General features: G+C 40.7%; 1 protein-coding gene across 1 annotated transcript in view; it reads left to right on the top strand.

The window, feature by feature from the left end:
• elna (elastin a) overlaps positions 1 to 13,365 on the top strand; it is a gene marked incomplete at its 5' end in the record, with an annotated part of 89,912 nt that overhangs the window by 37,555 nt on the left and 38,992 nt on the right. The window contains 23 exons of the mRNA XM_083636597.1: positions 124 to 222; positions 463 to 513; positions 728 to 811; positions 958 to 1,056; positions 2,202 to 2,231; positions 2,515 to 2,538; positions 3,636 to 3,710; positions 3,958 to 4,044; positions 4,343 to 4,390; positions 4,561 to 4,623; positions 4,781 to 4,816; positions 4,918 to 4,992; positions 7,564 to 7,605; positions 7,711 to 7,797; positions 7,894 to 7,944; positions 8,276 to 8,356; positions 8,542 to 8,598; positions 9,189 to 9,272; positions 9,445 to 9,495; positions 10,031 to 10,120; positions 11,185 to 11,256; positions 11,386 to 11,418; positions 12,849 to 12,989. Of these exons, the coding sequence (XP_083492723.1) occupies positions 124 to 222; positions 463 to 513; positions 728 to 811; positions 958 to 1,056; positions 2,202 to 2,231; positions 2,515 to 2,538; positions 3,636 to 3,710; positions 3,958 to 4,044; positions 4,343 to 4,390; positions 4,561 to 4,623; positions 4,781 to 4,816; positions 4,918 to 4,992; positions 7,564 to 7,605; positions 7,711 to 7,797; positions 7,894 to 7,944; positions 8,276 to 8,356; positions 8,542 to 8,598; positions 9,189 to 9,272; positions 9,445 to 9,495; positions 10,031 to 10,120; positions 11,185 to 11,256; positions 11,386 to 11,418; positions 12,849 to 12,989 (1,560 nt within the window). The remainder of the gene's footprint in view (positions 1 to 123; positions 223 to 462; positions 514 to 727; positions 812 to 957; positions 1,057 to 2,201; positions 2,232 to 2,514; positions 2,539 to 3,635; positions 3,711 to 3,957; positions 4,045 to 4,342; positions 4,391 to 4,560; positions 4,624 to 4,780; positions 4,817 to 4,917; positions 4,993 to 7,563; positions 7,606 to 7,710; positions 7,798 to 7,893; positions 7,945 to 8,275; positions 8,357 to 8,541; positions 8,599 to 9,188; positions 9,273 to 9,444; positions 9,496 to 10,030; positions 10,121 to 11,184; positions 11,257 to 11,385; positions 11,419 to 12,848; positions 12,990 to 13,365) is intronic.

The raw sequence follows: 13,365 nt of genomic DNA, 5'->3' as shown, positions 1-13,365 counted from the left end.
CAACAACAACAACAACAACAACAACAACAACAACAACAATAATAATAATAATAATAAGAGATAGATACATGAGTTGTGCAACATAAATGTGTGTTTGACTGAAGTCTCTTCTCTGATACACAGGTGGAGCTGTTCCAGGTTACGGTGGTGTTGGTGGTGTGGGTGGTGTCCCAGGTGCTATACCCGTAACAGGAGGACTCTATCCCGGGCAAGTGCCAGGAGGTATAATAATTAGTCCCATTGTGGAGAAGACATGTTCTGCTGTGGTTTCACATGAAAGTGTCTCCTATTATTAAATAAATAAATAAATAAATACATACATACATACATACATACATACATACATACATACATAAATGTTTTCGGTTGGAACAGAATGCTATCTTATCATGCTTTCATAACTTAAATAGATTGGTTTCATAAAATAGGAGTGGTAATGTCCTAATTTTTCAATTTCTGCAGGAGTGGGACGAGGAGGCATCTCACTTGCTCAGGCTAAAGCTGCCAAATATGGTACCACACAAATAATAATACTAATACTACTACTACTAATAATAATAATAATAATAAGAACAAGAACAACAATGACAAAAACAACATAATATAGTAATAATAATAATAATAATAATAATAATAATAATAATAATAATAAAGATATAAAGAGATAGATACATGAGTTGTGCAACATAAATGTGTGTTTGACTGAAGTCTCTTCTCTGATACACAGGTGGAGCTGTTCCAGGTTTTGGTGGTGTGGGTGGTGTTCCAGGTGCTGGAACAGGAGGACTTTATCGCGGGCAAGTGCCAGGAGGTATAATAATTAGTCTCAGTGTTGAGAAGACATGATCGGCTGAGAGGTTTCACACCAAATATATAAAATGTCTCTCAAGTAAAGACTTACACTTGAAGCCAGTACAATTATCTGTCGCTCATCCTTGTCCCCTTTGTCTCATTGAGGTGGATACGGTGGATATGGAGGATATGGAGGATATGGAGGAGGAGCAGGGGGCTTTTTACCAGGAAGTGCAGCTGCTGCACAGAAGGCTGCCAGAAAAGGTACAGCAGATAGCAGATAATGGGCCCTATCATCGTAAAAGCGGTAATTTAACGCTTGCGTGTGTTTAGCGCCGAGCGCACCGCAAAATGGGGGCGTGCTTAAAGGTGCATTCAGCGATGTTTTTGTGTTCAAAATAAGTGTTAAATGGCTCTATATTCTGACAGCAATCACTGAAATAGAGGTTTGGTCAGTGACTTGAAACCCTCAACACCCCACTGTCCCCTATCTCTCTCCTGTAGCCCTGCATGCAGGGCGGACGTATCTCCGCAAACCTTAACTCGTAGAGACTCACGGATGGTGGCGTTGGATTCAGGGTGAAAAAATACATATAGCCTTTAAGAGGCATCGCGATCTGACCTTCCGTTTCCCAGAAAATGTCTACATTTCTCTGATTGGATAGTGGGAGGTCGACGCCAAATTTGTATCCAATCAGAGAAATGTTTACATTTTCTGGGAAATCAGATCGCGATGCCAGCAACATACTGGTGCACTCATGGCAGCGGGGCCTTTTTTTAGCACTAAGAGCTGCTTTAGAGCTGCTTTTCAGACCTCTTAGCACAAAGATTTGCGCGCATGCTGACGCTAGCAGAAGGCAAACATTCTGCGGGGACACGCCTGGTTTGGCTGGGGACACGCCCATACAGTACCTGCATTTGCGCACAGATCCCGGCGCAAAACTGGATGGTATCGTGCCGGGAACGCAAATTGACACTTGTGTGAATCGGATGATCTCATAAGAGGCAGGGAAGATAGCATAAGGCACGCATTAAGGCGTGCAAACCGCGGTGCAAGCGCAAAAAGCAGACATCTTTGGCTGATCTGAAATAAAAACAAACATGAGAAAATGTCAAATAAATCACATGGCCATATGACATTCATGGGGCCACATAGATAAACTTTTTTGTTTTAATTAGATTGAGATTTGAAACATGTGCTCTCATAATTCAGATATTATTATTATTGTTATTATAATCATCATATCATTTCAGTTTACTAGTCAGTAACTACCACTTGTATCATTTCTCTCAGTTCACCGAGTAGGTTACCTGTATGAGCACCAGACTGGTTTAAAAAAAAATACATTTTAATCAGTTTATCATCCACACAAGTGTGACACCACTATGTTCACTGTTGTATCTCTCAGGCTATGGTGGTGGTCTCCAGCCGGGTCTAGGTAAGCGATCAGACTCTAAACTGGCCAGATATACAGAACATTTGGTTCAAGTATATTGTCACACCATGTAAATGTGTTGCTGTTGTGTCACCAAGGAAGTGGGGTAGAAACAGTAATATGGGAAAATACTATTCTGATGGTCTTTCGTGGTCGTCTTTTTAATCTTGCTTTTTACTGTGAACAAGAGTACGGTAGGCTGCTCATCTATTTTCATAAAACTGTGGAATATTATGCATCAGATGTTGTAGGTGTGTCGTGTTAACTGTGGTTGTCCTATTCACAGGTGCAGGAGGAGTTCCTCAAGGAGGTAAGCTGATTCTCGGCTTGTTGACAGACTAGACACATGAAGCGTGCTGAATCCTGACACAAAGCCTTCTAAGTCTTTGATAGATCTGCATGCTTGTATGTTATGAGAAAGCCAAAACGAATGTTTCACATTAATCTTAACTCAGCATGAAAAATGCAGGTTGGCAAGCAAATGTGCATTTTTATCATGTACGTGAAGGCCTCGTGGAGCTTGAACTTCAGTAAAGCCCGGCATGACCTCAAAGCGCGCGTGTGTGTGTGTGTGTGTGTGTGTGTGTGTGTGTGTGTGTGTGTGTGTGTGTGTGTGTGTGTGTGTGTGCGCGTGCGCGCGCGCGTGTGTGTGCATTTGATTTATTTGATTTATTTAATTTATTTATTTAATTAGGCAGGTTGATTAAGCATGAAGTCAAAGAAGGCCAAACACTGTACCATGGCAAAAAGCCTACTCTTAAGTATTGGTTAGCAAATGACAAAACCTTTCAAAATAACAATCCATCCATTTGAAAAAACACAGCTAAAACAAAACATTCTCCTGCCAGAAATTCCCCCCGCCAAATCTCTCAGGCCACATATTTACAGGCGGTGCGCAATGTCTGTTCGGCAAAGTTTGGAATTTAAGATTAAAAAGGAATTTGAAACAAATAAACCAGTGTGTTTTATCCAGTTGCCAAGCTCCCCTGCAAGTGAACCTGACAGCTTATTTCCTGCACGAAGGGATCGCCAACGAAATTAAGCATTTGATGAGGCAAGGCAAATGCCATGCATACTGGCCGTCTCTCCTGATTAGATTAAAAGTCAGCCATGTTGCTTTTGATCATAGGGCCGATGACAAGCTAGTGAGGCCAGATTAGCTGGTCCCAATACCACTGGTCAGCCCGAGGGATCTGGCTCCCTGTGCAAGGTCAGGTCTGGCACCAAAACCTTCACATTACTACTTTTCTAATGGCACAGGGCCCTCTAGTGGTCATGGGAACTACAGCTACTGTACTCTCACTGCAGGGTTTTGGTTATATCCACAGATGTGATCATGGCATGTATTTCACCACAAGTCTTAGATTATTTTCATATACATAATCTGAGCACTTTGCTTGGGCACAGGGGCTGGAGGAACTGTCCTCGGGGCAGGAGCAGGACCTGGAGGGGCAGGGACTGGTGCTGCAGTGCCTGCTGGAGGCAAGACACACGCGCACGCATGCGCGTACACACACACACACACACACACACACACACGCACGCACACACACACACACACACACACACACACACACACACACACACACACACACACACACACACACATCATTCTGCCCATTTTGTAATTTATTTTTTTATTTTTACAGAGTGGTCTGTTTAAAGTTAGACTGATGTTATCTCCATCCCATGTGTTAGACTAACCCTAACTTAAACATCTCTCTTTCAGTGCCTGTTCTTCCACAGACAGGTCTTCCAGGAGGGGGCGCTGCTGGTGCCAAGAGTGCAAAGAAAGCTGCTAAAGGTTTGGTGCCAGGTTTGTGTAGAGTCAAAAATAATAATCAACTAACAGTCTATTGGGTAGGTGCAATAAGCTTTCTTCTTCTTGTTCTTCTTCTCTCCATCAGTATTTTTTTCTCTTCATCAGTATTCACACATAACAGAATTTTCCTAGTCGCAGGTTATTATAAAAAGTGGTATGCAGAAGACAGGAGTGCCTATTTAAAGCAGATCGCTGTCATGCATGCATGAATCATTTATGTCCACATATCGCTTACATTGACAAACACTGTAGATGCAAAAATGAAGTGCTGTCCTCTCATTGGCTGTGGCAGGTGTGGGTGTGCCTGGACTCTACCAAGGTGGTGTGGTGCCAGGACAAGGTGTGTCTCTTCCACAGAAGGGTCTCAGTCACACATTCTGTCAATAGGTCTTTCACCATATGTGAATTACCTCTGGTTGTGCAAACCATTGACTGTCTTTGTACTTTTCATTCATTGCACTGTACAGTCGTTTAACTGCGGCAGTTTCCTTATGCTTATGGCTCCTTTAGGCTTTGGTGGCCGTGGAGTTCTGCCTGGGGTGCCCATTGGAACTGGCCTGAATCCCAAGTCATGTAAGACCTCACATATCTTCAGTGCATGAGTGTTGGCTGCTAGTTCTTTCTTGGGTGTTGAATGGCACTTGTAGTATCTGCATTCATCTGCCTTAATAACAGTGAACTTGCTTCATCTGTTTGTGCCTGATTGGCTGATATGATTTCTATTACACAGTACCAGGAGGAGGAGGCCAGACAGGACCGGGAGCTGGTAGCTTTCTTGATTATTGCAGTATTACAAACACATTCATTCGTATTATTTTGTATCTCGCTGGTATTGGCTGATCATGATTCAAACTTTCTTGTACTCAGGAGCTGGACGGTATGGTGGACCAATGCAGCCAGGAGTGTTCCATGGATACCCTCTCAAATCACCTAAAGTGCAAGGTATGTGATCTGAATCTAGCAGCCAGGTGGTGCATCCTTGTTTTGACTGATATCCTGATGCCCACTACTCTTGACCGCTGTTGGTGTTGTAGTTCTTTTTTCTCCAGTGTACAGAAAGTTTTACTCCACTTATTGCCTGACCAAGGGGCACATCTATGGGTACACCCCTAAGGTTGTGTATGGTGGGTTCAATACTGGCTATGTTTCAATGGGGGGAGGGAGATCTGTTTTTGGGGCCCCAGAAAGGATGAACCAATTTGTTCATTTCATTTTGTTCCACTCATCCACTTTGTGATGGCCTCAAACTCGGAACTCAGAACCCCCATTGGCTGCTTTGTAGAGAATTTAGAGAAGAATCCCATAGCAATGTGACTAGTAAAACTTGCTATGAAGTAGTAAGCTTGCCAACTCATCCAATCCGATCAGGGTTCTGCACATTTCCATTAATAAGAAGCAGACCGGGTTTACAAAACCATAAAAATCGATTATTTATTAAGTGTTTCTTGCAGGGAAGGGTGCCATGCACACTACCCTGCAGAATGAAGATTGCTTTGGCCTTCCCCTCCACTATATATAGTATACTATACTGTATACATACAGTATATGGGTTGAACATGAATTATCGGTGACTTAAACCTTTGAAAACCTGTACTAATAAAGAACGTTGTGCACATTAGAATGTGAGTATGACCGTCTAAACATGGCCAATACTGCATGCTGATAATTTGGTTATAAAAAAATAAAAAATCATTGCTATTTGATGAGCAGCAAACCTAGCTGTTCATCCTGCATCATCCTACATCATCATCCTACATCATCCTGCTCTAGCATTAACCTACTATGCTCAAACCTTACTTGCACTTACTAACACAGTTATTAACATGTACATGTTACATGTCACATGTGAAATATGAACAATTTACTATAGTATATATAATAACTCTTGTTGAATCGGCTCTGCTGCTTTAAGTCCCAATTGCTCAATGTTAAATACGGATAGACATATGGATGGACCTTTCTGTCTGTACTCGTTCATTTTGTGCGTAATTCTGCACGTTTTCTGAAAGCTTACGGATACGGATGAAACGGAGCAGTACCACATGTCACACACACTCACACATTTGACTCTCCACTGCCCACCAGTGGATGTATTGCTTAACATGATACCAATGTGAAAGACGCATGGAAGTATGTGGGCAGTAGTGTTAATTTCGTCAACGAAAAATGTTAGTCGGCTACCTTTTTCCCCAAGACTAAGACGAGACTAAAATGTTCAGACTTTTAGTTTCATTGACTAAGACGAGACTAAAATACTCAAACTTTTAGTCGACCACTTTTTAGCCACCGTACCCCCCAGTCGACTAAAACTTGACTAAACAAAAAGACGATGAGGTTGACTAAATATGATAAAAACTAACAAGGACATTTGACACAGGACTAAGACTACGACTAAATTTAAAATAGACTGTTTCCCCCCCTCAATGCAGCAGTTCAGGTTCCTGTGCTGCAGCATCATAGATCTAGCTGACATTTAGCTGTCTTAAAAACATTTGCAGTAGTTACAACAGAACCCACCCAGTCTTAGCTACGGGTCTTATCTATGTGTATGAGGCAATGAGGCATTGTGTTCCCAAAATGTACAGCGACTTGCTTGTCTCCATTATATCCAGAGAAGTCTGAGTGCTTTCCACACAGCACAACCAGCCTCCCTCCATTCTCCCCTCAGCTGCAGGCTGAGCAGGGACTGTAAATACGGTACACTTGTCGTTGCTACCGCCGTATGCCATCACTGGCCCGGGCGGACAGGGTCAGCATTAGGTTCTTTCCCTGGGAAAGAGTTGCCAACACTGCTTCGAAATACCATTACTAGTGCAAGCGCAGCAGCAGATTCAACAGTTTTCATTGACTAAAACTAGACTAAAATGTGAACAGTTTTCGTTGACTAAAACTAGACTAAAATACTTATGGTTTTATTTGACTAAGCTGAGACTAAAATGCTCAAACTTTTAGTCAACTACAACTTGACTAAATAAAAACAGGATGAGGTTGACTAAATATGACAAAGACTAACAAGGACATTTAACACGGGACAAGACTAAGACTAAATTAAAAAATAGCCGACAAAATTAACACTAGTGGGCAGTGATGGTTACATCGTTTGAAATGGATGCATTTATTTTCGGACGAAAATTTTGCATAAATGAGCTCGCTATGCGTTGGTATCATGTTAAGCAATACATCCAATAGTGGGCAGTAGTGAGTCAAATGTGTGAGTGTGAGTGTGTGTGTGTGTGTGGTACTGCTCCATTTCATCTGTATGCGTAAGCTTTCAGAAAATGTGCAGAATTACGCACAACATGAATGCAGGATATGGACAGGAAGCTCCATCCGTATGTGTATCCTTATTTAACGTTGAGCATAATTGGGCCTTTAGACTTCATTAAAGTAGTTTGTGCCTTTGTATATGTGTGCGTGCGTGCACATGTTGGTGTATTCACAGAACCATTATTCTGTCTCATCATTCCACACTGAGTGTTGTTGTTGTTGTTTTCTCTCTAATTTTCTACTCAGGTGCATATGGTCAAAAACCTGGTGGTGGCAAACTTCCCTTTGGTACAAACAGTTTTTCCACATTTTCTTTTGCATTGATTTGGCACAACCACAGCATCAAGGGATGTCGGGGTTAATTACTGAATGTGTCCCATCACAATGTTTCAGGGTACGGAGGCTTTGGTGCTGGCGGAACTGGACTTCCAGGAGGACAAGGTGGCACTGGGTCTCAGCCTGGGTATCCCATTGGAACTGGTGGGCATTTTACTAATGTACTATAGTGGTGTGGAGTAGAAACATACAAAGAACACAAAATAATGTGCTAATGTCCTATTTTTCCACTTTCTGCAGGAGTGGGCCCAGGAGGCCTCTCACCTGCTCAAGCTAAAGCTGCCAAATATGGTACCACACATAATAATAATAATAATAATAATAATAATAATAATAATAATAATAATAATAATATAATAATAATAATAATAAAAATTAAATAAGAAATTATAATAAAACGATAATAACAATGGTAATAACAACAATAATACTACTACTACTAATAATAATAACAATTAATAATATAATAATAATAAATAATAATAATAATAAATCTAATAATGGCAGAACCGTCTGTCAAACAGACAGATAGACTGTCTGTCACCAAAAAATAAGATACATGAGTTGTGCAGCGTAAATGCAGTTTGTGTTTGACTGAATTTGTGTCTTCTCTGATACACAGGTGGAGCTGTTCCAGGTGTGGGTGGTGTCCCAGGTGCTGTACCCGGAACAGGAGGACTCTATCCTGGGCAAGTGCCAGGAGGTATAATAATTAGTCTCATTGTTGAGAAGACATCTCCTATTATTAAAAATGTATATATTCATGTTGTGATGCGTCTGTTTTTTGTTTTCGGTTGAAACAGAATGATATGCTTTCATAACTTAAATAGGTAGGTTTCACAACTAAAATATAGGTGCGCTAATGTCCTCATTTTTCACTTCCTGCAGGAGCAGGAGTGTGGCCAGGAGGCATCTCACCTGCTCAGGCTAAAGCTGCCAAATATGGTACCACACACATGATGATACTACTAATAATAATAGTAATAATAATAATACACGATAATAACAACAACAACAACAACAATACTACTACTACTACCAATAATAATTAATAATAATATGATAATAATAATAATAATAATAATTAATAATAATAATAATAAATCTAATAAAGGCAGAACCATCTGTCAAACAGACAGACAGACTATCTGTCTGTCTATATGTATGTCTGTCCTTCACATATCTCAAGAACCGTTCATCAGATCAACTTCAAACTCACGCATAGTCGTAGCGCCACCTATTGACATCACAAAAAGATCGACTTCAAACTTGGCGGGTGCACTGCTGGGGACTTGAGAAAGTGTAGTGCCAGATTTAATGAAATTCGACCAGTTGGGGGGGAGCGCTGCAAGCAGGGGGAGGAGGGGGGGTGAAGAGTGGGAGAGCATGATGTGTGAATGGGGGAAGGGGAACGGGCACTGCACTAGTAATAATAATAATAATAATAATAATAATAATAATAATAATAATAAGAGATAGATACATGAGTTGTGCAACACTGTGTGTTTGACTGAAGTCTCTTCTCTGATACACAGGTGGAGCTGTTCCAGGTTTTGGTGGTGTGGGTGGTGTTCCAGGTGCTGGAACAGGAGGACTTTATCCCGGGCAAGTGCCAGGAGGTATAATAATTAGTTTTATTGTTATTATTATTAAATATATATATATTCATGTTGTGATGCGTCTGTTTTTTGTTTTCGGTTGAAACAGAATGATATGCTTTCATAACCTAAATAGGTAGGTTTCATAACTAAATATAGGTGTGCTAATGTCCTCATTTTTCACTTCCTGCAGGAGTGTGGCCAGGAGGCATCTCACCTGCTCAGGCTAAAGCTGCCAAATATGGTACCACACATAATAATAATAATAATATAATAAAACGATAATAACAATGATAACAACAACAATAATACTAATACTTCTAATAATAATAATAACAACAATAATAATATAATAATTAATAACAATAAATCTAATAAAGGCAGAACGGACAGATAGTCTGTCTGTCTGACAGTCTGTGTGTATGTCTGTCCTTCACACATCTCGAGAACCGTTCATCGGATCGACTTCAAACTCAGGCATAGTCGTAGCTCCACGTATTGGCAACACAAGAATCTCAAGAACCGTTTGTCTGATCAACTTCAAACTTGGCGGGTGCACTGCTGGTGACCTGAGAAAGTGCAGTGCTGGATTTCATGAAATTCAACCAGTTGGGGGGAGCGCTGCAAGCAGGGGGAGGAGGGGGGGGTGAAGAGTGGGAGAGCATGATGTGTGAATGGGTCACTGCACTAGTAATAATAATGATAATAATAAAAATAATATACATGATACATAATAAATGCAGTTTGTGTTTGACTGAAGTCTTTTCTCTGATACACAGGTGGAGCCGTTCCAGTTTACGGTGGTGTGGGTGGTGTCCCAGGTGCTGTACCTGGATCAGGAGGACTCTATCCCGGGCAAGTGCCAGGAGGTATAATAATTAGTCTCATTGAGAAGACACCTCCTACTATATATATATATATATATATATATATATATATATATATATATATATATATATATTCATGTGATGCGTCTGTTGAAGAAGAATGATATGTGCTCATAACTTAAATAGGTAGTTTTCACAACTAAAATATAGGTGTGCTAATGTCCTACCTTTTCACTTACTGCAGGAGTGTGGCCAGCAGGCATCTCACCTGCTCAGGCTAAAGCTGCCATATATGGTACCACACACATGATGATACTACTACTAATAATAATAATAATAATAATAATAATAATAATAATAATAATGTAATAACAAAAAAAAAACCAATAATAATAATACAACAATAATAACAACAGCAACAATGATAATAACAACAATACTACTACTACTGCTACTAATAATAATAATACCAATAATAATAATAATATGATGCTAAAAATAATAATAATAATAAAGGCAGAACCCATGTCAAACAGACAGACAGTCTGTCTGTCTGTCTGTCTGGCAGTCTGTATGTATGTCTGTCCTTTACATATCTCGAGAACCGTTCATCGGATCGACTTCAAACTCACGCATAGTCGTAGCGCCACCTATTGGCAAGCAGGGAGAGGATGGGTGAAGAGTGGGAGAGCATGATGTGTGAATGGGGGGGAGGGGAACGGGCACTGCACTAATAATAATAGGAATAATAATAATAATAATAAATGCTTGCAAGTATAAACCCTGACAACTTGAGTTATTACTGTTTTCACTGTTATACTACCTCTTACTGTATGTACGTGTGTATATGCGTATATATATGAATATGTTTATGTATGTATATTATTATTCTTTCATTTTATTTATTTTATTTTATTTTACTGTCTTATTTTATGTATTTTTGTTTCTGTTGGAATGGGACTGGGTTGTGGGGAGACAAATGAGGGTAGATGTGTTGGTTGGGATGTTTCAATGTAAAAGAAAGAAAGAAAATTACACTTGCCAATGCTCCCTGCTCAAAAATAAATATTATAAAAAAAAAAAAAAAATAATAATAATAAATGCAGTTTGTGGTGTGGGACGTGTTCCAGGTGCTATACCCGGATCAGGAGGACTCTATCCGGGGCAAGTGCCAGGAGGTATAATAATTAGTCACATTGTTGAGAAGACATCTCCTATTATTATATTGAAAATATATATTTTCATCTTGTGATGTGAACAGAATGCTATCTTATCATGCTTTCATCACTTAAAATATTTTGCAACAGGCTATGGAGCTGCTGCCAAGGCCGCTAAATATGGTGAGAACTTAAAGGAACACTCTGCCGATTTTCAGTCAGCTTTGTATCATTACATAATCATTTACAGTTTTCTGATTATAGTGCTGATTTTGTAATGATACAAAGCTGCTTGAAAATCGGCGGAGTGTTCCTTTAAGATTTTGCACATCATGAAAGCATATTTGTAGGCATAAGCCTGTTTCAAAGTTGTTGTTTTTGTCCACATAATCTACTGTATACATTTATGTTATCACTAGCTTAAAAGTAAAGATTCCACATAAGTAGTTCATATTACCTTGGTGTCCACCCGCTATGCCGACCACCCGCAATGTCGACCTTAGGTTTAGGCGTGGGGGACCGTGGGAGAGGTTAGGTTTTGGGTTAGGGTCTGGGAGAGGTTAGGTTTTGGGTTAGGGTCTGGGGGAGGTTAGGTTTGGCGTGGGGGCTGGGAGAGGTTAGCCGCGCCGCCTCGCTCAGCTGGTTCTGCTTGTGGGCTATCGGCATTGCGACCTGTCGGCACTGCGGCCTGTCGGCACATAGACGCGGCACCATTACCTTATGCACTACTACTGTATATACAGTAAGCTCTACAACTGTATTTCAATCAGGAGAGACTAGAGACCAGTGAATGAATAAAATAATATTTAATACAATAGCTAATGAATGATGCATTACAGAAAATGTGATGTGAGAATTAGGTATTGTTAATAGTCTTTGGTGCTTAGACAACACAGGGAGATAATTAGATAGAGCTGCATCACCCCCGAGCAGCAGCCAGTTATATATCCCCCTATAATCCGACCCGTGGCCCTTTGCCGCATGTCATCCCCTCTCTCTCTCTCCCCACCTTTCCTGTCAGCCTATTGTCCTATCAATAAAGGCAAAATGCCCCCCCCCCCCCAAAAAGCTCAAAAGAAACGGCAAGGTTTTTGCTAAGAACTGTGAAGTGGGCATGTCTGTAAATGGGAAACCTCTCACCTCAATATCTTGAGGTGAGAGGTCAAGGGACCCCTTTGAAAATGCCCATGACAGTTTTTCTCTCGCCAAAATGTAGCCTAACTTTGTTGTTGCATTAACTGAATATTTTCTGTAGATCGATTATGACAGAATTTTTTCGACCCTGTTTGTCAAAATGACAGACAACAAAAAAGTCTAATGCAACCTCTGCTTTGGAGCATTATTTCACCCCCTTCCCGACAAGCTAGCATGACATGGTTGGTACCAATGACTTGGGGCTTCTATAGTAGTTCCATATTCCAGCAGTGTCTTCGCTCTTGCTTTAAAAAATGGGCCTGCTACAGCCTCTTAAAGACAGTAATGTCAGTCGTCGATGCCAACGTCTGCAAGTAGAAGAGGATATATAGGGCCCTTGGTAGCTTGGGGCCCAACACAATTGCCTACCTTTGCGTAATGGTAAAGCCTGCCCCTGCATGATATATCCTGTCTTCCAGGAGCAGGAGGACTGGGAGGAGTCGGAACAGGGGGAGTACCAGGAGCAGGAGTAGTGGCTGGAGGTTCGGGAATACCAGGAGTTCCAGGAGGAATACCAGGAGCAGGAGGATACTCACCAGCAGCCAAAGCTGCTAAATATGGTATGGTGCATTCTATTAGAATTAAGGGGAAAGTTCACGTTGAAACCAGATTCATCTGGAATTTATTTGAGCCTTGGACAGTTAAATCAGTAATAGAGGACATGATCAGTACGCGCTCAAATTTGACTGAATATACTTTCTTGCCTTTTTTTAAGGAAGAGAACCAAGCTGCTCCATTCATAATGTACAGGTGGCTGACTTTGTGGACTCATAAATTTTTGTTTGATCTTTGTTGCTTATATAATATAGTATGTATTTGTGGCGGTGCTAATCGTTCTCGCAACAAATAATAATAATAACAATAATAACTAGAAGTGCACTCGGAGATTGCAGACCTCCGCCGAGGCCCACATCCCCCCAGCCATTCCCCCTACCC

Source organism: Poromitra crassiceps (genome assembly GCF_964638095.1).
Source record: "Poromitra crassiceps genome assembly, chromosome: 5".
Taxonomy (NCBI): Eukaryota; Metazoa; Chordata; class Actinopteri; order Beryciformes; family Melamphaidae; genus Poromitra; species Poromitra crassiceps.
The sequence above is the reverse complement of the archived record's forward strand: the minus strand, read 5'-3'. Positions and strand labels throughout refer to the sequence as shown.